The sequence below is a fragment of the Pelobates fuscus genome, chromosome 7, assembly GCF_036172605.1.
Source record: "Pelobates fuscus isolate aPelFus1 chromosome 7, aPelFus1.pri, whole genome shotgun sequence".
Taxonomy (NCBI): Eukaryota; Metazoa; Chordata; class Amphibia; order Anura; family Pelobatidae; genus Pelobates; species Pelobates fuscus.
The window spans coordinates 11,664,645-11,686,979 of NC_086323.1; the positions used below are offsets into that span (position 1 = coordinate 11,664,645).

At 43.1% G+C, this 22,335-nt stretch overlaps 1 protein-coding gene across 3 annotated transcripts in view; it reads right to left on the reverse strand.

The window, feature by feature from the left end:
• Positions 1–456: 456 nt before the first annotated feature.
• AKR1A1 (aldo-keto reductase family 1 member A1) overlaps positions 457–22,335 on the reverse strand; it is a 30,651-nt gene continuing 8,772 nt past the window's right edge. The window contains exons 1-9 of one of the 3 annotated variants that reach the window (XM_063427700.1): positions 17,028–17,138; positions 15,904–16,007; positions 9,907–10,026; positions 6,315–6,466; positions 5,177–5,372; positions 4,605–4,804; positions 4,267–4,339; positions 2,687–2,773; positions 458–587 (exon numbers count right to left, since the gene is read on the reverse strand). In XM_063427700.1, the coding sequence (XP_063283770.1) occupies positions 522–587; positions 2,687–2,773; positions 4,267–4,339; positions 4,605–4,804; positions 5,177–5,372; positions 6,315–6,466; positions 9,907–10,026; positions 15,904–15,993 (984 nt within the window). In that variant the 5' untranslated portion in view covers positions 15,994–16,007; positions 17,028–17,138 and the 3' untranslated portion in view covers positions 458–521. Of the gene's footprint in view, positions 588–2,686; positions 2,774–4,266; positions 4,340–4,604; positions 4,805–5,176; positions 5,373–6,314; positions 6,467–9,906; positions 10,027–15,903; positions 16,008–17,027; positions 17,139–22,335 lie in introns of those variants that run through there. The other 2 variants (XM_063427697.1, XM_063427699.1) reach the window with 2 other exon arrangements.

Below are 22,335 nucleotides of genomic sequence, written 5' to 3' on the forward strand. Positions count from 1 at the left end.
TTTATTTTTTTTGGATAGAAAGGGAAATGCAATGAAAAGACGTTAATATCTGGTAGTATGAATTAGATTGATGGCTTATAACCTGCCCAAGTGGGACAATTTATATGTCCCCCACTGAGTCAACAGGATGGAAAGTTTATCATAGAATGGCGTGATCCCTACCATGGGATACAATGCTTTTTTCCACTGAAATTTAGAGTAGATTTTTTTTAATGTATTTATTTTAATTAAAAAAGTTTATTTAGTTCAATGAAAGTTAATAAATAGGAGAAGGAGCTTGCTTGCTGTATTACAAACATGGAGTCGTTTCAAAGTAAAAAAATTAAATTTAAAAAAAAAAGGGAATGGGAAGGATTTCTTATTTTTGTTGAATGAAATTTTGAAAATAATGCGCGCACACACACAGCACATGTGAAAGTGTTTATTGGATTACCTGAAATGTTAATGGCAAGAAGCGATTTAACTACAAAACCTAAAGTACTGAGCACTGCATACAACATGTAAAATCAGACTGCATCCATTTAGTAAGGATCATTAAATGGATAAAAAGGGTGTCCAGCGTCCCGAGCTACAGACTTCCCGTTCACCTAGAGAGAGAGAAATAAAAGAGGAAATATAGAATACACAGAAAGGGGAACTTTTTTAACAAGAATTAAGAAGAGAGAGATCGCGAGGCACAGAAAGAGAGAGATCGCGAGAGAGAGAGCACGAGGCACAGAAAGAGAGAGATCGCGAGAGAGAGAGAGAAATACAAGAGGGAATATAGAATACACAGAAAGGGGAACTTTTTTAACAAGAATTGAGAAGAGAGAGAGCACGAGGCACAGAAAGAGAGAGATCGCGAGAGAGAGAGAGCACGAGGCACAGAAAGAGAGAGATCGCGAGAGAGAGAGCACGAGGCACACAAAAGAGAGAGATCGCGAGAGAGAGAGCACGAGGTGCAGAAAGAGAGAGAGCGAACGCATGAGGCGCAGAAAGAGAGCGAGAGCGAGAAGCGCACAGAGCGAGAACGCGAGGCGCAGAGAGCGAGAACGCGAGGCGCAGAGAGCGAGAACGCGAGGCGCAGAGAGCGAGAACGCGAGGCGCAGAAAGCAATAGAGAGAACGCGCGAGAGAGAGAATGCGAGAGAGCAAGCGCGCGAGAGAGAACACGAGGCACAGCGCGCGCCGAGAGAGAACACGAGGCACAGCGCACGCGAGAGAGAACACGAGGCACAGAAAGAGAGAGATCGCGAGAGAGAGAGCACGAGGCGCAGAAAGAGAGCGAGAACGCGAGGCGCAGAGAGCGAGAACGCGAGGCGCAGAAAGCAAGAGAGAGAACGCGAGGCGCAGAAAGCAAGAGAGAGAACGCGAGGCGCAGAAAGCAAGAGAGAGAACGCGAGGCGCAGAAAGCAATAGAGAGAACGCGAGGCGCAGAAAGCAATAGAGAGAACGCGAGGCAGAGAGAGAACACGAGGCAGAGCGCTCGCGAGAGAGAGAACACGAGGCAGAGCGCGCGCGAGAGAGAGAACACGAGGCAGAGCGCGCGCGAGAGAGAGAACACGAGGCAGAGCGCGCGCGAGAGAGAGAACACGAGGCAGAGCGCGCGCGAGAGAGAGAACACGAGGCAGAGCGCGCGCGAGAGAGAGAACACGAGGCAGAGCGCGCGCGAGAGAGAGAACACGAGGCAGAGCGCGCGCGCGAGAGAGAGAACACGAGGCAGAGCGCGCGCGTGAGAGAGAGAACACGAGGCAGAGCGCGCGCGCGCGAGAGAGAGAACACGAGGCAGAGCGCGCGAGAGAGAGAACACGAGGCAGAGCGCGCGCGAGAGAGAGAACACGAGGCAGAGCGCGCGCGCGAGAGAGAACACGAGGCAGAGCGCGCGCGCGCGAGAGAGAACACGAGGCAGAGCGCGCGCGCGAGAGAGAACACGAGGCAGAGCGCGCGCGCGAGAGAGAACACGAGGCAGAGCGCGCGCGCGAGAGAGAACACGAGGCAGAGCGCGCGCGCGAGAGAGAGAACACGAGGCAGAGCGCGCGCGCGAGAGAGAGAACACGAGGCAGAGCGCGAGAGAGAGAACACGAGGCAGAGCGCGCGCGCGAGAGAGAGAACACGAGGCAGAGCGCGCGCGCGAGAGAGAGAACACGAGGCAGAGCGCGCGCGCGAGAGAGAGAACACGAGGCAGAGCGCGCGCGAGAGAGAGAACACGAGGCAGAGCGCGCGCGAGAGAGAGAACACGAGGCAGAGCGCGCGCGAGAGAGAGAACACGAGGCAGAGCGCGCGCGAGAGAGAGAACACGAGGCAGAGCGCGCGCGAGAGAGAGAACACGAGGCAGAGCGCGCGCGAGAGAGAGAACACGAGGCAGAGCGCGCGCGAGAGAGAGAACACGAGGCAGAGCGCGCGCGAGAGAGAGAACACGAGGCAGAGCGCGCGCGAGAGAGAGAACACGAGGCAGAGCGCGCGCGAGAGAGAGAACACGAGGCAGAGCGCGCGCGAGAGAGAGAACACGAGGCAGAACGCGAGAGAGCGAGAGAACACGAGGCAGAACGCGAGAGAGCGAGAGAACACGAGGCAGAACGCGAGAGAGCGAGAGAACATGAGAGAGCGAGAGAACATGAGAGAGCGAGAGAACATGAGAGAGCGAGAGAACACGAGGCAGAGTGCGAGAGACAAGACAGAAAGATAGGGAAAAATAAAAATGTCCTTACTGTTATCAATGGGATAATATATCTCCAGCCTTTATTAAGACCTCCAATTTCCTTCATCTCTTCCTCTGTGAGACAGAAATCAAACACCTGCACAGACAAAATACATTAAATGAATGAATAAGAGAGATGTCATGGTAGATAAGTGTAGAGGCAGGAAGGCAGTGCAGCTGGGGGCACACAATTCACACAAAACATCACACATAAAGTGTGAATTGTGGGAAATTCAAAGCAGATTTGAAATATTGGCCCAAATGGAAAAGGTCTTCATGTCAGCGATCTTTTATGTTGATTATTATACTTTATTTAGAAAAACTTTTTGCACATATGACAGGCTGCCACAAGGTTAGAATCTTATGTGGGTGGATTATTATTCTATGTATATAATTTAAGAGTATGCTATATGGAGTGGATGTGTCCGAGGACGGAGGTGATAATCTCACTTCCGGTTTCGGCTCTCCCCTCCATACTGATGGCCATCGGGTGATTTATTGCTATTTAAAGGGATTGTGGTGAATCCAGATATAATATACCCTTGATAAAGGCAACCAGGAGGTGCCGAAACGTTGGGGGGTTAGTTTTTGTGTCCTGTTTCTGCCCTATTAGGCTTGTGAGAACTTCTGGTAATTATTCTTGATTTTTTTATTTATGTTTTGTGCCTATTATGTCACTTCACTAATATTGTTTATTTTTGCCTGTAATTTGATATTGATTTATTAAACCAGGTTAAGTTACTATTGTGACTTTTTTGGGGTGCATTCTCTTTCTTATTATAATTTAGAAAAACTCTAACACATTCTGCTTCTGTATAAATGGTATATAGTTACATAAGCGGAAAAGAGACATGCGTCCATCAAGCTCAGCATTTCTCATATCTATTTTTGCTGTTGATCCAACAACACTGAATTTCTGAAATTCAACTTGAATTTGACAAGTCACACTGTAATAACTAGACGGTTTGCGTTAATACGTAGCGATGTGATAATCAGAATAAAGAGGAGAGTAAAGGCTGAAACCACCAACAATACTGCATCGGAGGGAGATATCACCATGTTCACTGACCCACAAGTCCCACAGCAGCAATATAAAATGTGAAAGGCTCCGTGAGGACATTAAGCTTTGTTCACACGTTTCACATTATATAAACGGAACGGGTTTAAAGCGACTCAGTCACCTTCTGAGGTCTTTGCATATTTTGAATTGACCCCCAATGGTGACATCTCCGTTTGGTGTGCGGTGGCTGAGGCGGGATGCTATGGGGAGTTCTATTTACCTACTCCTGTCCTCCACCATACTCTACCTTCAGCTCCTGGCGCGAATACAACGCTACGGTCTATGGAGGATCACTCCCAGTGACAGCTGTGGGAAGCGATGAACGCTGACGGAGGTTGCTTTGTCTTTTGTCAAGTTTCAAGGCGGACGTTTGTCTAATGAATTGCAATGAAATTCCAAAGCAGTGCTTATGAGAATTCCATGAAAAGTCTACATATTTTTGGCTTGTTTGTTTTTAGTTATAGTAGAAATGTAGGTTTATTTTCCCTATTATTCCCTATTCCCTAGTGAAGGAAAGAGTTCTGGAGTACCTGGAGGTTCTGTGAAATCCGGGAAGGCGTGACACTTTTTGGAATGGTGATGACATGTCTCTGAACTTGCCACCTGTTAAGAATATAATAACAACAACAATATATATTTTTTCCCCATAAAGTGCAAATTGCATTACACACAAAAAATAAAATAAAAATAATAATAATATAAAGCAGTGAGGGGCAGGAGGGGGCAAACCAACAGTAAAAATAAAACAAATTTATGGGGAGCCTGCATTTATTCCTGTAAATGCAGAGAAATGCCGCATGGCCAATATTAATAACAATCTTATTTCATAGAGAACTGCCAAGAAACAACAGGTTCTTTCAGTACACACCGGAGAAGGATCTGCGCCTCGGATTTGCCATATTTCTTTGCCATCGCTAGAATGCATGGTTCCTCCAGCAGAACCAGATCTTCAGGTTTTCTCCAGCTCCTGTCTGGGGATCCAAGTGGGCTGTAACCGGTGAATGCCAGGCCCTGGGCACGACAGTGGGCAATCAGCTCATTCTGAGCAAGGTACGGGTGGCACTCTGCCTGCAAGACCAGCAATACAGGAATTACGATCGATGTGAAGATGATACAGACTATATCTGGTCCTTGTATAACAACTAGAATTTCAAACCACCAACACGTCAGCAACGAGAAACAGAACATACTCAGAAAACGTGCGCCATGTGTAAAATCACTCCTTACCGCATTCTACATTTAACATTCTGCATTTTCAATAGATCTTGGAATTATTTAGAGGGGGGGGTGGTTATCCTCCAACTCTTTGTATGCAAGTCCCAAAATGTGTTGCCAAACCATTGGCTGGCAGGGAACCATGGTGAAATCATAATCCAGAAATACAGAGATTGAACGCTCCGATTTAAAGCATTAAATGTTAGAGTGTTAAGGTGTGCAAACCTGTAAGACGGCCGGCTTCACAGCGGCAATGCTGAGAATATCATCGATTTGTCTCTTATTAAAGTTCGACAGCCCGATAGCTTTGGTCAGACCCTTTTCCACCAGCTTCTCCATAGCCTTCCAGGTATCTCTGTAATCCGTGTCATCATATTGCACCGAGCCATCGGGATTTAGTGGGAAGATATCACCTCCTCTCCTAGAAAATTCAAAATATCACCGATATTACAGGGGCAGGAGCAGCTAAAATAATTAAACTGTACACTCTGAGTCTGAATCAGAAACCGTTCTCTTCTATTATGAGCCATCGCAGAACTTTTGATTTATTTGTTTAACTGGGGAGGGGGAACACAGGGGCAGAGGGACCCTATAGTGTTAGGATTACAGCTTTGTTTTCCTTTAATGGAATGATCTATTAGTGGAATAATAAGCGGCCATCCTTCCAGTGAAACACAAGTCCTATAACACTCAGCAATCATCTAGAATGAAAAGGGTGTGTGGCTGGCTGAGCATTAGCTACATAGTAATCTAGGTTGAAAATAAAGATACAAGTCCATCAAGCACAACCTTTACATGAGTTATAAATGAAGCACTGCAAGTTTATTGTGTTTACATTACAGTTTAAGCCAAATACGATTACAATCTATATGAAACAATGTGTTGGAAGAGTTAAGAGGATTGCACATTCAGCAATATATATTTAATATGAATAACAGTCTGAACAGCTTACATAGACTAATTACCCACAATAATTCCTCGATTTTTTAAATTATCCGAGAAGTTGATTAAAAGACTTAAATCACACATTATAATTTGAAAACGTCAACAGAAATGTTGCAATGCCAATATCGGACACTAGAGGGAGCAAGCAGGCAGATGCCTGAACGGCTTTCTGACTCAGCTCGGCCAAGAGCACGGCAGGTCTGGCCAAGGCAGAGGTCGTGTTATACAGTTCTATCCTGTGAGCACCAACATCAGCAAGAAAACCATCCGGGTCTTAGACAGACCAACGCGGAAATCAGAGTGCCACCGGCACCCATGCCTGGCTACACTGTACAGCTGGAGGGCATTCTCTGTATCAATATATAGTGTACGGCATTCTGTATGCAGCCTGCGAGCTGCTCGGCCCTCACACACTTACTTGAAGGCGTACGGCCAGTGCATGAGATATAAATCGATGTAATCGAGCTGTAAATCTTCTAGCGTTTTCCTTATACCAGATTCCACGTCCTCTGGATGATGTTTGTTATTCCATAGTTTGGACGTAACAAATATTTCTGCTCGCTTTAGACCCTTTAAAAACACAAGTATAAAAATACATCAATACAAGTTTTAGATTTCACATCCTATGCCTGAAATAAATCTATTTGACTCATTTCCAAGTTACTGTATGTTAAAGGGACACTACAGTCACCAGAATAACTACAGCTTATTGCATTTGTTGTGGTGAGTAGAATCATTACCTTCAGGCTTTTTGCTATAAACCAGGGCTTGACAAGTTTGCTTGGAATCTAGGAGCCAGCAAATAAAGTTAGGAGCCAGGTTTTTCAATGTAAAATATGCAATTCTTAAAGGGACTCTATAGTCACCAGAACAGCTTAATGTATAGTATACAGCTTAACGTATGATATATATAACTCAATGTACAGTATATAGCTTAATGTATAGTATACAGCTTAATGTACAGTATATAGCTTAATGTATAGTATATAGCTCAATGTACAGTATACAGCTTAATGTATAGTATACAGCTCAATGTACAGTATATAGCTCAATGTACAGTATACAGCTTAATGTATAGTATATACAGCTTAATGTATAGTATACAGCTCAATGTATAGTATACAGCTTAATGTATAGTATACAGCTTAATGTATAGTATATAGCTCAATGTATAGTATATAGCTCAATGTATAGTATACAGCTTAATGTATAGTATATACAGCTTAATGTATAGTATACAGCTCAATGTATAGTATATAGCTCAATGTATAGTATACAGTTCAATGTATAGTATATAGCTTAATGTATAGTATACAGCTTAATGTATAGTATACAGCTTAATGTATAGTATACAGCTCAATGTACAGTATATAGCTCAATGTATAGTATATAGCTCAATGTATAGTATACAGCTTAATGTATAATATACAGCTCAATGTATAGTATATCAGTTAATGTATAGCATGCAGCTTAATGTATAATATACAGCTCAATGTATAGTATATACAGCTTAATGTATAGTATATAGCTCAATGTATAGTATATAGCTTAATGTATAGTATATAGCTCAATGTACAGTATACAGCTCAATGTATAGTATACAGCTCAATGTATAGTATACAGCTCAATGTACAGTATATAGCTCAATGTATAGTATATAGCTCAATGTATAGTATATAGCTCAATGTATAGTATACAGCTCAATGTACAGTATATAGCTTAATGTATAGTATATAGCTCAATGTATAGTATATAGCTCAATGTATAGTATATAGCTCAATGTACAGTATACAGCTCAATGTATAGTATATACAGCTTAATGTATAGTATATAGCTCAATGTATAGTATATAGCTCAATGTATAGTATATAGCTCAATGTATAGTATACAGCTTAATGTATAGTATACAGCTTAATGTATAGTATACAGCTTAATGTATAGTATATAGCTTAATGTATAGTATATAGCTCAATGTATAGTATACAGCTCAATGTACAGTATATAGCTTAATGTATAGTATATAGCTCAATGTACAGTATATAGCTCAATGTACAGTATATAGCTCAATGTATAGTATACAGCTTAATGTATAGTATATAGCTTAATGTATAGTATACAGCTTAACGTATAGTATGCAGCTCAATGTACAGTACAGAGCTTAATGTATAGTATATAGCTCAATGTATAGTATACAGCTTAATGTATTTGTTCTTGTGTCTATAACCTGTCCCTGCACATTTTTCAATGTAAGCCCTGCCTTTTCAGAGAAAAGGCAGTATTTACATTGTTGCTTAGTGATACTTCTAGTGACAGTCACTCAGACGGCCCCCTAGAGTGCATCCTGGGTCAGTGCTGTACAGTGTGCAGCACCTACGTTTAGCGTCTCCATGCTCTGCATGGAGGTGCTGAATGATCCCCATAGAGATTCATTGATTCAATTCATCTCTATGAGGAGATGCTGATTGGTGCAGCACGGCGTTTTGCCACACATGCGCAATAGCCTCCCAATGCTTTCCTATGGGAAAGCATTCGATTAGCTGAGATCATCAAGATTGATGATCACAGACATGGAGGCAGGGCCACCTGCTGCGAGACCAACACAGCGTGGGGGAGAAAGGGGAGTAAAAACAGCTTTCCTTTTCGATTGGAGGGGTACCGGTCACCTAAACACACACACTCTCACTCACTGACAAACGCATGCACTGGGAGAGCTTGAGAGGTTCAGCTTTCTCTGTGGTCCACTGGGGCTTCAGTCATCTTCCTGGTCTGCTCCATAGAACGCTATTTAGTGATGCCGGGGGCCGGAATGACGTCATATTCCTGGCATCACTAGAGGGTGCGCGAGGGATCAGAGCACGGAGGATACAGCTCTTTTGCACGCCTGCCCGTTTGGCTCAATCTTCCAGGAGCCTCCTGCCCGTGTGCACGCCCACCCACCCTCTTCCTCAGCTGGCCTGCTAACCACCCGCACGGCAATGCTCTCCCTCAGCAGGCCGACAGACTGCATGCCCATGCTCTTCCTGAGCTGACTGGGCGACCGCACATAAGCCCATGCTCTTTATGGGCCGTCCGGCCGCCTGCACTCAGGCAGCCGACCACCTCGGGGGGCTAAAGGGGCCAGCAAATCCCTGGCGCCTGGGATTTGTCAAGCCCTGCTGTAAACATGATCTTTTCAGAGAAATAGCAGTGTTTACATTGCAGCCTAGGAATAACAACTGGCCACTCCACAGATGGCTGCTACAGGTGCTTCTTGGGGCAGTGCTGCACAGTGTGACTGACATTCAGTGTCTCCACCCTCTGCATGAAGACACTGAACTTTCCTCAGAGATGCATTGATTTAATTCATCTCTATGAGGAGATGCGGATTGGCCAGGTCTGTGTTTGAATCATGCTGGCTCTGCCCCTGATCTGCCTCCTTGAAAGTCTCAGCCAATCCTATGGGGAAGCATTGTGATTGGCTCAGACCACCACTTCTGATGATGTCAGCAGACAAAAGCAGTTCACAGGCAGACAGGGGCAGCATCTGCAGACTTTAATACAAGTAATATTTTACTATATTTATTTAGGGAGGCAAGGGGGAGGCTAATTCTAGACATTACACACACGTCTGGAAGAAAATTACTTTTCCCTATACTCTGCGATATTTCCTCACCTCTTTGCACAATATTATTATACTTGGGAAAGAACTGTGAAGACTGAGATTGACGACTGTGAGAGAAATCCTGCTATTAAAACCCAGAGAGTGGACACAAGTGAATAGCCAGAATATGAAGCAGATTCTTCCTGGATCCATTATAGCATCTTCAGAGACCAAGCCCCAGCCATTTCAAGCTTGTTAAAGAACTTTAATCACAGTTTAAAAAATAAATAAATAAAAAAAGCTGACATTTTGCTTATTTTGAGTTTTTCTTTACTTTTGGTCCCACAATGAAATTAACATCCACAGTTTGTGTGATCTAAGAAACCACAGATAAGCCAGATTGCTGAAATAAAACCACAGACCGGTTTACCTTTCCAGCTTCAATGCTTTCTTTAATGGCTTCTCCAACCTCTTTTTCATTGCCGTACACCGAGGCGCAATCAATGTGCCGATATCCTACTCCAAGGGCGTATTTCACAGCTTCCCTCACCTGGAAACAAGAAACAAAACAGACATGTTCGAAAAAAAAACTCCAGCCTGCATGGATCCAAAAAGGCATTGTTTTACAATTTATAGATTAAAGGGACACTATAGTCACCAAAACAACTTTATCTTAATGAAGCTGTTTTGATGTATAAATCATGTCCCCGAAGTTTCACTGCTCAATTCTCTGCAATGTGACTTGCACAGCCTTCCTAAACACTTCCTGTAAAGAGGCATCTAAAGTTCACACTTCCCTCATTGCAAATTCTGTTTGCTGCATCTCCTGTTCTGTTAATAGCTTGCTAGATCATGTAGGAGCCTCCTGTATGTAATTAAAGTTCAATTTACAGAACAGGAGATAAAAAGAGTAAATTACATCTGATTAAATATTAAACCATTTTGTTTTCATGCAGGCTGTGTCAGTCACAGCCAGGGAATATATTGCAAGCATATTTTTGTTTACTTGCAATTTACATTAAAACCACAAGATGTCATTGTTATGAGAGACCATGCCATTACCACCAACCAGTAAAATGTCATCTCTGCACTGAATAATTCTAAATTTGGAGGGATTTTTGTTTTTGTTGTTTATCACTAATTTGGCATTTATATAGCACCAACATATTCCGTAGCGCTGTAAAATATTATAAATGGGGGAAATTACTAGGTACCTCCGACAAAAACGGTCCTTAAGGATATCTAGTATGTCCGCGCCATTCCTGCTTACTTACCAGATCGCCGCCATTACCCCGCCGGCGATCGGTGTTGCTCGCAGTCTGGGGGGGCAGAGGGGGAAACTGCCTCACAGCCCAGACAATCCCCACCCTTGGCAAATTAGGCCCCCGCGGGCCATGTGATCGCTCTGAAAGAGTGGTCACATGGTTGCAATAGGCGTCCAGGCATCTGCCTGAACTTTCAGGTAGGCTCCCTGTATGTGTAAAAAAAAAAAAATTGGTTAATAAATAAAAAATATACATACATATAACGTCATACTAAGTGTATTTTATTATTAATATATACATATAATAAAAATACACTTAGAGTAAAGTGATGTATTTATATTGTGAAAAAATTAATTTAAAAAAGTAAATATTATATATAAAATGTATTTCTAACTGTATTTTGATATTAATATATACCAAAATACAATACAATATATATATATATATTTGGAAGAAGACCTGTGAGTGCAAAACCACACACACACACACGTTAATACAATGTTAACCCTTTAGTGACCAGACCACCAATTTTGTTACCGTTTGGGACCAGGGCTCTTTTTAAATTTCTGTGGTGTTGGTGTTTAGCTGTAATTTCTCTCTTACTTATTTACTGTACCCACACATTATATACAGTTTCTCACCATTAAATGGTACTTCTAAAGATACCATTTCCCCCCACCCATCATATAAATTTACGAATAATAAATAAAATTTAGAAAAAAAAAAAAAAAACTTTTTCGAACTTTGACCAACAAAAACCACCCATGCTAAATAGTTTCTACATTTTTTCTTGAGTTTAGAAATACCCAATGTTAACATGTTCTTAACTTTTTTTTGGAAAGTTATAGGGCTACAAGTACAAGTAGCACCATTTTTTTTCAAAAATAAACACAACTTACATTGTACCACTGATATCTGTCAGGAATCCCTGAATAACGCTTCACATGTGTATATTTTTTTTTTAAAAGAAGACAAACTAAGGTATTAAACTTGGGGTATTTTGACTTTTTTTCATGCAACCATTTTACCACCAATCTATGCCAAATTTTAAAAATAATAATAATACATTTCAGATTTTTTTGACACACGTAGTAATTTAAGAATACATGTACGGAGAACTTTATGGGTTTCTGCCAAACAACACCCCAATATGTTTTCAGCAACATCTCCTGAGTACAGCGATACCCCCATGTATAGGCTTGTTGGGTTCTCTGGGGGCTAAAAGACATTATTTGGAGGGTGCCCATTCCAGTTTTCCAACTTGGAATTTTCACAGCTGGTCTTTTGGGACATTTTTAAAGCCTTCCAATGTAAAACCCCCATCAAACCATAGATTTTTGAAAAGTAGACACCCTAGGGTATTTCAAATGGTGGTATTTTAAACCTTTCCATGCACTAATTCTACTATCAGTCTTTGTCAAACTTTTGGGTAGTCATTTTTTGTGTTATTTTTCTCTCACATTGTACTTTAGGCATGGATTCTTAGTTCCTGTTACATATTACTGACAAAGAACTCCCCGATATGTGTTCAGCAACATCTCCTGAGTACAACAGTGCCCCCAATGTACAGGTTTTATGGGCTTTTGCAAACTTACAGGGGTCAAATGTAGGGCTTTCCCCTTTTCCATGTTTGCACATTGAAATTTGCCAGATTGGTTTGCTGGGCTTATGATGCCCTTGAGACCGTATAGCAGTCCAGGAATGAAAATTAACCTCATCATGGCATGCCATTTGTAAAAGTAGACAACCCACGGTATTCAAAAGAGCACATGTCCAGTCTTTTGTAGTAGCCACTTCGTCACAAACGCTGGCCAAAGTTAGCGTTTGTTTTACACAAAAACTGCACTTTTACTGATGATTTCATAGTTTTGATAAGTTTTACTGTTTTAAACACTCATATTTGTGTTCAGCGAAGTCTCCCGAGTATAACAATACTTCCCCCCCCCCCCCATGTACAGGTTTTATGGTGTTTTGAAAAGGTACAGGGTCAATAGAGAGCTTGCCCAATTCAGTTTGCCAGATTGGGTTGCTGGGTCTGTGTTGCCTTTTGAGACCATAGGGTAGCCCAGGAATGTGAAAACCCCATCATGACATACCATGACCAGTAATGGGCCATGGCAGCACTACTCCAGGGCCTAGTGCTGCCATGGTCGTGAAATAAGCTATAATATATATTTATATTACTTGTGTATGTATTCAGGCAGACCCCCTCCTGGCAGCACTGTGGACACCTATTGCAGACATGCTTTTAGACTGTCATACACTATGGGGATAAAAGGTCCCAGACTGCCATACACTATGGGAATAAAAGGTCCCAGACTGTCATACACTATGGGGATAAGAGGTCCCAGACTGTCATACACTATGGGGATAAGAGGTCCCAGACTGTCATACACTATGGGGATAAGAGGTCCCAGACTGTCATACACTATGGGGATAAGAGGTCCCAGACTGTCATACACTATGGGAATAAAAGGTCCCAGACTGCCATACACTATGGGAATAAAAGGTCCCAGACTGCCATACACTATGGGGATAAAAGGTCCCAGACTGTCATACACTATGGGGATAAGAGGTCCCAGACTGTCATACACTATGGGGATAAGAGGTCCCAGACTGTCATACACTATGGGGATAAGAGGTCCCAGACTGTCATACACTATGGGGATAAGAGGTCCCAGACTGTCATACACTATGGGGATAAGAGGTCCCAGACTGCCATACACTATGGGGATAAAAGGTCCCAGACTGCCATACACTATGGGGATAAAAGGTCCCAGACTGTCATACACTATGGGGATAAGAGGTCCCAGACTGTCATACACTATGGGGATAAAAGGTCCCAGACTGCCATACACTATGGGAATAAAAGGTCCCAGACTGTCATACACTATGGGAATAAAAGGTCCCAGACTGTCATACACTATGGGAATAAAAGGTCCCAGACTGTCATACACTATGGGAATAAAAGGTCCCAGACTGCCATACACTATGGGGATAAAAGGTCCCAGACTGCCATACACTATGGGAATAAAAGGTCCCAGACTGTCATACACTATGGGAATAAAAGGTCCCAGACTGTCATACACTATGGGAATAAAAGGTCCCAGACGGTCATACACTATGGGAATAAAAGGTCCCAGACTGCCATACACTATGGGAATAAAAGGTCCCAGACTGCCATACACTATGGGAATAAAAGGTCCCAGACTGCCATACACTATGGGAATAGTGTATTCCCCCCCCCCCCTCCGATTTATAGAAGGCAGGGCACACCTCACACCTCCAGCGCAGGACGCCAGTAACAGGGCATTACAAACGAAGCTCATTAAGGTCTTTATAATGAGCTGTACAGTATTAGTCACTATTATTCATGTTAAACGAGCTGTGAGCTCATTATACCGTGTGTGAAGTGCCCTATTATTATACTCCGAGTCCACACAGCAAGTCTAGTCAATACAATTCATCACTTTAAAAAACATACAAATTGATCTAAATGCAGACAGACTCCTTTTATATACATATTTTTTTAAATACATTTCGCACTATTATATTAAAACAAACATTTGCACTTTAAATTTTTTTTCTATGAATTGTGTTTCTCACTTGTTTTACTTACAGTAATTGATGTGTAGCTTTAAATATGCATGTACGGTTTCTTTTAAACTTATAATCAAGTGTTCTGTGCAACATGATGAAATAAGGTTTTCATATTAGAGCAGAATTCTTGGATCCCTTAGTGTAACCGTTTGTGTATCCCCATTTATCTTTTCTTTTGGATATTATAGGGTTTTAATGTGAGTTGTTGTAACCTCTGGAGCGCACAGTTGTTTTCTCCTATTCAGGTAATCGCAAGAACATCCGCTAGGGCAGGAGGTAAGGGTTTATCCACTAAACTGAGAACAGCGAGGACTTATACAATTCAAGCCAAAAATGTCCAAACTGGAATAAAAGAGCTGCTTTAGTATATGTTTTTTTTTATATTCTAAGAATACACAGGGTTATTCACGAAGGTCAGAATTCTATGGATTTCCACAATTTCTGCTTTTTGTGAATCAGGCTCTGGATTTCAGCGATACCGAATGATGTCAGACAACTGAAATCCACACTAAAGGCATCATATCCAGGCATGGAAATATATATATATATATATATATATATATATATATATATATATATATATACACATATACATATATATATACACATATACACACACACACACACACTAGCAGGCAAATAGTTAGGAGACCATCCGTGGTGCAGGGGTGAAGATTGATTATGGATTGCGCCGCGGTTTGATTTCCTCTGGCGTTTTTTTTGTTTTTTTACATCTGGTTTTATTCTAAATTAGTGGCGTCTTCTATTCTAGACTTATTATTATAATTATTTGGCCTTTTTTGGGACTGAAGATAAAATGAATTAGAAGACAGAAGTATATATTTTTTCCAACGGGCATTAGTTTAATTGCCCCCTCTCTACTATTACGGCGAGAGTGTAGATAAAAGTAATTTAATTTTTATTGGGGGGGTGGCTTTTGGATTGGTGACCCCAAGCCTCCCTGGGAGGGCAGCGGGAATGCCCCTCCCATTTTATAATTAACACAAATTTTAAAAAAATTAAAAACAACTGTATGGGTGGGGGAGGACACTAGATCTTCATGAATAATAGAGTATTGCTGTCTGTGGGCAAATAGTGCTTCCTTTTATTAATTCAATTACAAAAAGTGTATAGAAACTTGATTGGATTTATTTGGTTTATCTTCGGTTGCCATGCGGTCATTGATAAATGTCAGATTCCTGTGATGTTTATTGGTTCGCATGCAGATATTACGGATTTCCAAAGGAATGATGCAGAATCAGTTGGACCAGACGAATCCTGGCTGCACTTGGATTTAATAAATCTGCAAATTGTCAATGCAGTCGAAATTTGGTCTCTATGACTTTGTGAATAACCCTGTATGAATAAACCCAATATTTAACCACCAGTCAGCAGAATGTTCTTATAGCCGATGACCAGTGTGCAATATCCCAGTTTGAACGGTGCGGATTTAATACTTTTAGGCAGAGAGACGTCATGGCCAAAAGATGCATTATAATGCCATGTGTAGGCACTAAAATACCAGTTTTTGGACAGATGTGTGAATTTCAGGAGATCCTCACCTGACCAGGAGCGCTCTTCCAGGTCCCGAGACCAATAAGCGGCATCTTCTGGCCTGTGCGCAGAGTCTCACATGGAACGGCAGTCGCCATATTTATTGAAAAAGCTGATAAAAGAGAAAAATATATAAATATATAAGAATGAAAAAATGCTGCAGATGCATTCACCAGACCAATACATGCTACACATTATCCCCTTCGTTTACACGTGTATAATATAGCACAATTTGGTCACAATAGGTTGCCACACATTTGTATAAGTGCCTCCACTTTATGGTCAGAGTGGCCTGAATACCACTGGACATAAGACATTTCTTTTTAAATATACACACACACACACACACACACCAATTCCTGCCCTAACACACGAGTTTATATAATGAGCACGTCTTTGGACAGTTGGGCGGAAGCCAATATATTTTACAAAGATGATGAATATACGTGGTGCTATGGGGTGTATTGTATCCATGTGCAGGTCAGTTTGCGTTACAGTTATAGTGCGCAGTCTGCCGTAACGCTCTGTGAGATAAACCCAGTCTCTCATTTCTCAGACAGCTGTTTGTTAGAAGCAGAACTTCCCCGATAGAAAGGCAAACGAACAACAGGAGTCTGCAAAATAAATCTGGGGCGTATTTCAATGCTGCATAGCAGAATTAATCAGAGCAAGATTTATTACACCAGACAGTGAACTGAAACCAGAACCACAATATTCAGGCTAGGAATAGCCAGTCTGTGACAAGCATTTCTCACACCAGCTTATTTGGCCCAAAGTCAATTTTCAAGTCACTACAATACATTAAATGTCAAATAAACCCCACACTTTATGTCCTCTTGGAGGCTTCGTTTTCCAGATCAAAACAGCAGAGAATTAAGAAGAAACTGCGGGTTTAAGGCTAAAACAACAAAAAAAATTAATTAAAAAAAAATTATAAAAAAGATATATTAGAATGAAAAGGGGGGACTGGAAATAATGGTTTGATTCAGCTTTTTGTTTTTTGTCCTAAAGTTTGCAGTTTCCTTCTTAGTTCTCCTAAATGCCGGTGAATGCACCCCTTGATTTTGCATTGGGAATAAATGGCAGCCCGAACACGGATCTCAGAATACTCTCAGGACGGCCTATCGATAACCTGGACTCGATGTCCTTAGATGACTGTGGGCCTTTAAGAAGCCATGCCTGCGTTATGTCTATAGATAAGCTGCCAATCTCCCCCCCACCGACTTTCAGTGAGTCAGTGAGCTACAGCACTCCGTCATGTTGGTACAAGAAGTTAGAACTGGAAAAGCGGCTTTTTATAATCCTGGGGAGTGGAATCAACAACTGTCGGATTGTCATACTGGGTGTGGCTGTCTGTTATACACAAAACACACTTAAATTTCCCCATATTTGTACCTTTTTCTGTGAGTTCTCAAACCAGGAAACGACTTGGCCAATCAGGATTCTCACTCGAGTTTCTATGGCAATGCCGAGGTTAGCCAATAATTAGCGCTTTATGGGCGTAGCAAATGTTTCTGTAAATTTTAGTTAATTGTCGACTTGGAAAACTCCCATCTCCCTTGTGCGCCTTTCATTCAAGAGGTCTAACAGAGGCGGGGCTAAGAAGCAGTGGGTGGAGTTGTGCAGCATGAAGGCGGGCTTATGCAGGCAGTGTTATGTCTCCAAAGTGGTTATGCAGCTCAGGCGGGGTTAGCCCAGGAAGGGGGCGTGTTGAATTATTTTGGGTGGGAGGGGGCGGGCACTAGCAGCTTGCGGCCCCCTTCCCTCACTTCCACAAGCGTGGGTCTGTTTGAGCTCCCTGCAGATAAAAAAGGGGCCCGGTCACACTGCTAAAGCGCAACAGTGCACGACCGGGCTCCTCATGGACTTTCACTGAATTGTACCCCTGGGGGCATGCGTACCACTGGGAACCCCTGCTTTAAAGGGACTCTATAAGCACCAAATAAAAAAATAATGAAGCAGTTTTGGTGTATAGAACATGCCCCTGCCATTTAGGAGTTAAATCCCTTTGTTTATGAATCCTAGTCACACCTCCCTGCATGTGACTTGCACAGCCTTCCTACACAATTTCCATAAAAAAAAAAAAAAAAAAAAATCTTTATTCCACATTCTTAATTTATAATGTTTTCTCTACTGCTCATAATAACCTGCTAGACCGTGCAGGGGCAGTTTAATGTGTGTGTGATTAAATGTCGATGAACAGAACATGAGATAAGAACTTCAAAAGTAAACACACTGTGCTGTGAGATCTGAGTGTGTTTAAAAATAAATTTCAAGCAGGCTGTGTTTTTCTGGATTTTTTTTTTTCTTGCAAGGAAGGACAACCTGGGTCAGGGTCATGGGTGCCAATGCTCCCTGATACACGTGGGGAGCAAAGGTTAGCTCGACTGGTCCAATCACACAGAAGAGCAACTGTAGCTCAAATTGATGAAAAAAAACGCAGACTGGTCAGAGTGCCCATGATGACCCCTGTCCACCGCTGAAAGTACCTGTAATGAGGATGTGAACATCAGAACTGGATCGTGGAGAAATGGATGAAAGTTGCCTGGTCTAAAGAATCACATTTTCTTTTAGATCAGGAAGATGGCCTGGTGCCTGGGTTGTTTACGCGAAGAGATGGCAGCAGGATGCACTATGTCAAGAAAGCAGGCCGGCAGAGACAGCATTATACTATGGAAAATGTTCTTCTAGGAATCCTTGGGTTCTGGCATTCTTGTGGATGTTACACTCACACGTACCATCTACCTAGAGATTGTTGCAGACCACATACACTCCTTCATGGCAATGCGGTTCCCTGATGGCCATTGCCCCATTCAGCAAGATAATGCACCCTGCAAAACGTGTTTAAAAATGGTTTGAGGAACATGAAGAAATTAAGTCTTTGGTCTCTAAATTCTTCAGATCTCAATTCGACCGAGCATCTGTGGGATGTGCTGGAACCACATATCTGATCAATGGAGGCCCCACCTCGCAACTTGTAGGATTTAATGTCTTGGTGCCGGATACAGCAGGACACGTTCAGAGGTCTTATGGAGTCCATGCCTCGATGCATCACAGCTGCATGAGGAGGGCCTACATCATGATACAAGGGAGATGGTTTTAAATGTTATGGCTGATCAGTGTATTTACCTTTGCTGGACATTTCTCCAACTCAAAGTCTAGATTAACAGGGTTAAAGTGAGAATTGCCGTCAATTCAAATAAAATTTCAAAAAAGGCCAAAATAGCAAGTTTACAAGACATTTCAAGTCCTTTCAGTTGTTTCTATTATGGCCTCCACTTTGAATTCCCACCAATTCTCACGTTGGTGAATAACTACCTGAATGGTAGAAGGTAATTTGAAGATTTTTGTTTTCAAAATTGTCTAATGCTAGTTGGAATTCCTGTTCATTTATATGAAATATAAAGTCCCAGATTCTGTTTCCACTTGATACAGGCACCCCCAATATTGCCAGTCAGTCAGCAATGACATGTCTGTAAAGCGAGTGTGTCTTGCGTCTGTGTGCCAGGATTCAGGTGGGGAGGTTGAGCAAGACTTGAAAACACTGAGTGTTTCAGAAACAAACCACAAATGTTTTATGTGAAGGCACGAGACTAAATTTCAAAATGAAGACTTATTTATGTTGAGTGCAAAGATTTGTACAGAGGAAGGTATAGCTTTAGCACACTTTCTGACCCTTTATTTTGTATTTACTATTTATCTAAGGGTTAAAATGCCCTCTCTCGTGCTTATTAAAAGCGCAACATAAGCATGTTAAAACACACTCTCGCTGCAGCACAACCCTGCTCCCTGTAACAGACAAACAGGGCCGGACTGGGAATTAAAAGCAGCCCTGGAAAAAAATTATTTACCAGCCCCATAATGCGTCACGCCAGCATAGTGTGCAAATACAGCGTTAGAAAAGATCATTTAAGATTAAAAATGATTACTCCAACGTGAAAAAAAGCACATATAGGCTTCCAAAAAAAACAAGAGTGCAGATTTATTTTAAGCAGACGTGCCTTTGCATATAACCAATGTTTCAGTCCAACTACCTTGACATGTATGAATGGTTGGGCAATGGTGAATGTATGTAGGGCACAACTGTAAAAAATGACGATATCTTGTTTATTTTGAAGTCCTGTATATATATATATATATATATATATATAACTAATACACACATTAATATACATGATATATATATATATATATATATACACACACACACGCACACCAGTGGCGGATCCAGAGCCTGATCTCGGGAGGGGCACTTATAGATTTAAAGAAATAATCCATGCACAATAACCACTACTGCTCTGTGTAGTGGTTATGGTGCCAGGAGTGCTGGGACCCGCTCCCAGAGTAAGTAGTCAAACCGTTTAAGAACAGTTTGACAACTTACCTGGGGTCTGCTGGGATATGGGCCTGTAGTAGGGTATAGGAGCATTGGTGCAGTGTGTGAGGAGTGCAGTTTGTGTGAAAGGTTCAGTGTGTAGGGTGTGTGGGGCAATGTGTGTTTGGGTGGGGCAATGTGTGTATGGGGGGTCTGGGTGTGTGTATGGGGCTAGAGGTCGCAGTGGTGAGAGTGAACTCTAGCCCGTAGCTCCAGCGCTAGAGTTCACTCTCGCGAGAGCTGGAGCGTTGCCACTGTAACGGCGGCAATGCTCTGTACTCGCACAAGAAGGACCCGGAGGAGCTGTAGGCTGAGCTCCCGGGTCCTCTCTTCCTCCCTCCCCTGCCGGCTGCCTGCATGGTGCCTCCAGAACAGGGAGGGAGATCTCTGATCTCCCCTCCGGTCCGTGAAGGCACATGGTGCTTGGACAGTGCCAGCCTTGCATTGGCCAGCAGGGGAGAGCATCTGGGGGGGAAAGGGCAATTGCCCGTTGCCCCCCCCTGGATCCACCAGTCATATTATATATATATTTCTTTCTCCCCCTCTCTGCTCCTCTGTGTCCATGTCACCCCTCTCCTTCCCAGTCACTCTCTTCCCCCTCTGCCTCTTTCTCCCCCTCCCCTTGTGTATCTCTCTCTTCCCCTCTGTCTCTTTTTCCCTCTTTTCCCTGTCTCTCTCTCCCTCTCTACCATCTCTCTATCCCCCTCTACCATCTCTCTATCCCCCTCTTTCTCCCCCTCTGTCTCTCTCTATTCTCCCACTGTCTCTTTCTTCCCTATCTCTGTTTTATTTCCCCCCCTCCCCTTGTGTCTCTATAATACCCCCCCCCCTTTGTGTCTCTATAATACCCCTCCCCCCTTTGTGTCTCTATAATACCCCTCCCCCCTTTGTGTCTCTATAATACCCCCCTTTGTGTCTCTATAATACCCCTCCCCTCCTTTGTGTCTCTATAATACCCCTCCCCCTTTGTGTCTCTATAATACCCCTCCCCTTTGTGTCTCTATAATACCCCTCCCCTTTGTGTCTCTATAATACCCCTCCCCTCCTTTGTGTCTCTATAATACCCCCCCCCATTTGTGTCTCTATAATACCCCCCCCCATTTGTGTCTCTATAATACCCCCCCTTTGTGTCTCTATAATACCCCCCCTTTGTGTCTCTATAATACCCCCTCCCCCCCTTTGTGTCTCTATAATACCCCCTCCCCCCCTTTGTGTCTCTATAATACCCCCTCCCCCCCTTTGTGTCTCTATAATACCCCCTCCCCCCCTTTGTGTCTCTATAATTCCCCCTCCCCCTTTGTGTCTCTATAATTCCCCCTCCCCCCTTTGTGTCTCTATAATTCCCCCTCCCCCCTTTGTGTCTCTATAATTCCCCCTCCCCCCTTTGTGTCTCTATAATTCCCCCTCCCCCCTTTGTGTCTCTATAATTCCCCCTCCCCCTTTGTGTCTCTATAATTCCCCCTCCCCCCTTTGTGTCTCTATAATTCCCCCTCCCCCCCTTTGTGTCTCTATAATTCCCCTCCATTTACCTGAGAGGAGTGAGTCAGAGGGGGCCGGCCGCTTTCCACGCTGGTGCTGCCGGGCCGGGTGGCAGCCCCCCGGTCCGGTGGCACTTCTAATGCTGGGGACGGAGCGAGGAGGAGGGAGGAGCATGTCTCTGTACCATGCTCCCTCGCGGTTCCCACAATTCACAGCACAGGAACCGCGAGGGAGCATGGTACAGAGACATGCTCCTCGCTCCTCCCTCCTCCTCGCTCCGTCCCCAGCATTAGAAGTGCCGCCGGACCGGCGAGGCTGCCACCCGGCCCGGCAGCACCAGCGTGGAAAGCGGCCGGCCCCCTCTGAGTGTGCGGACCGGCCACCCGGTGGCACATACCTCTGCAGCCCCCAGGTGCCGCAGTCCGGCCCTGCAGACAAACATGGGAGTCTCGGAACCGAAAGTATAATTTTTCAGACATTTTACCGAATAATGAGAGGATCATTGTGTCACAATAAAAAAAATATATATTTTAAAATAAATAAATATCGGGATTTCACACATCTGGTACTTTAGGGACTTGAAAAC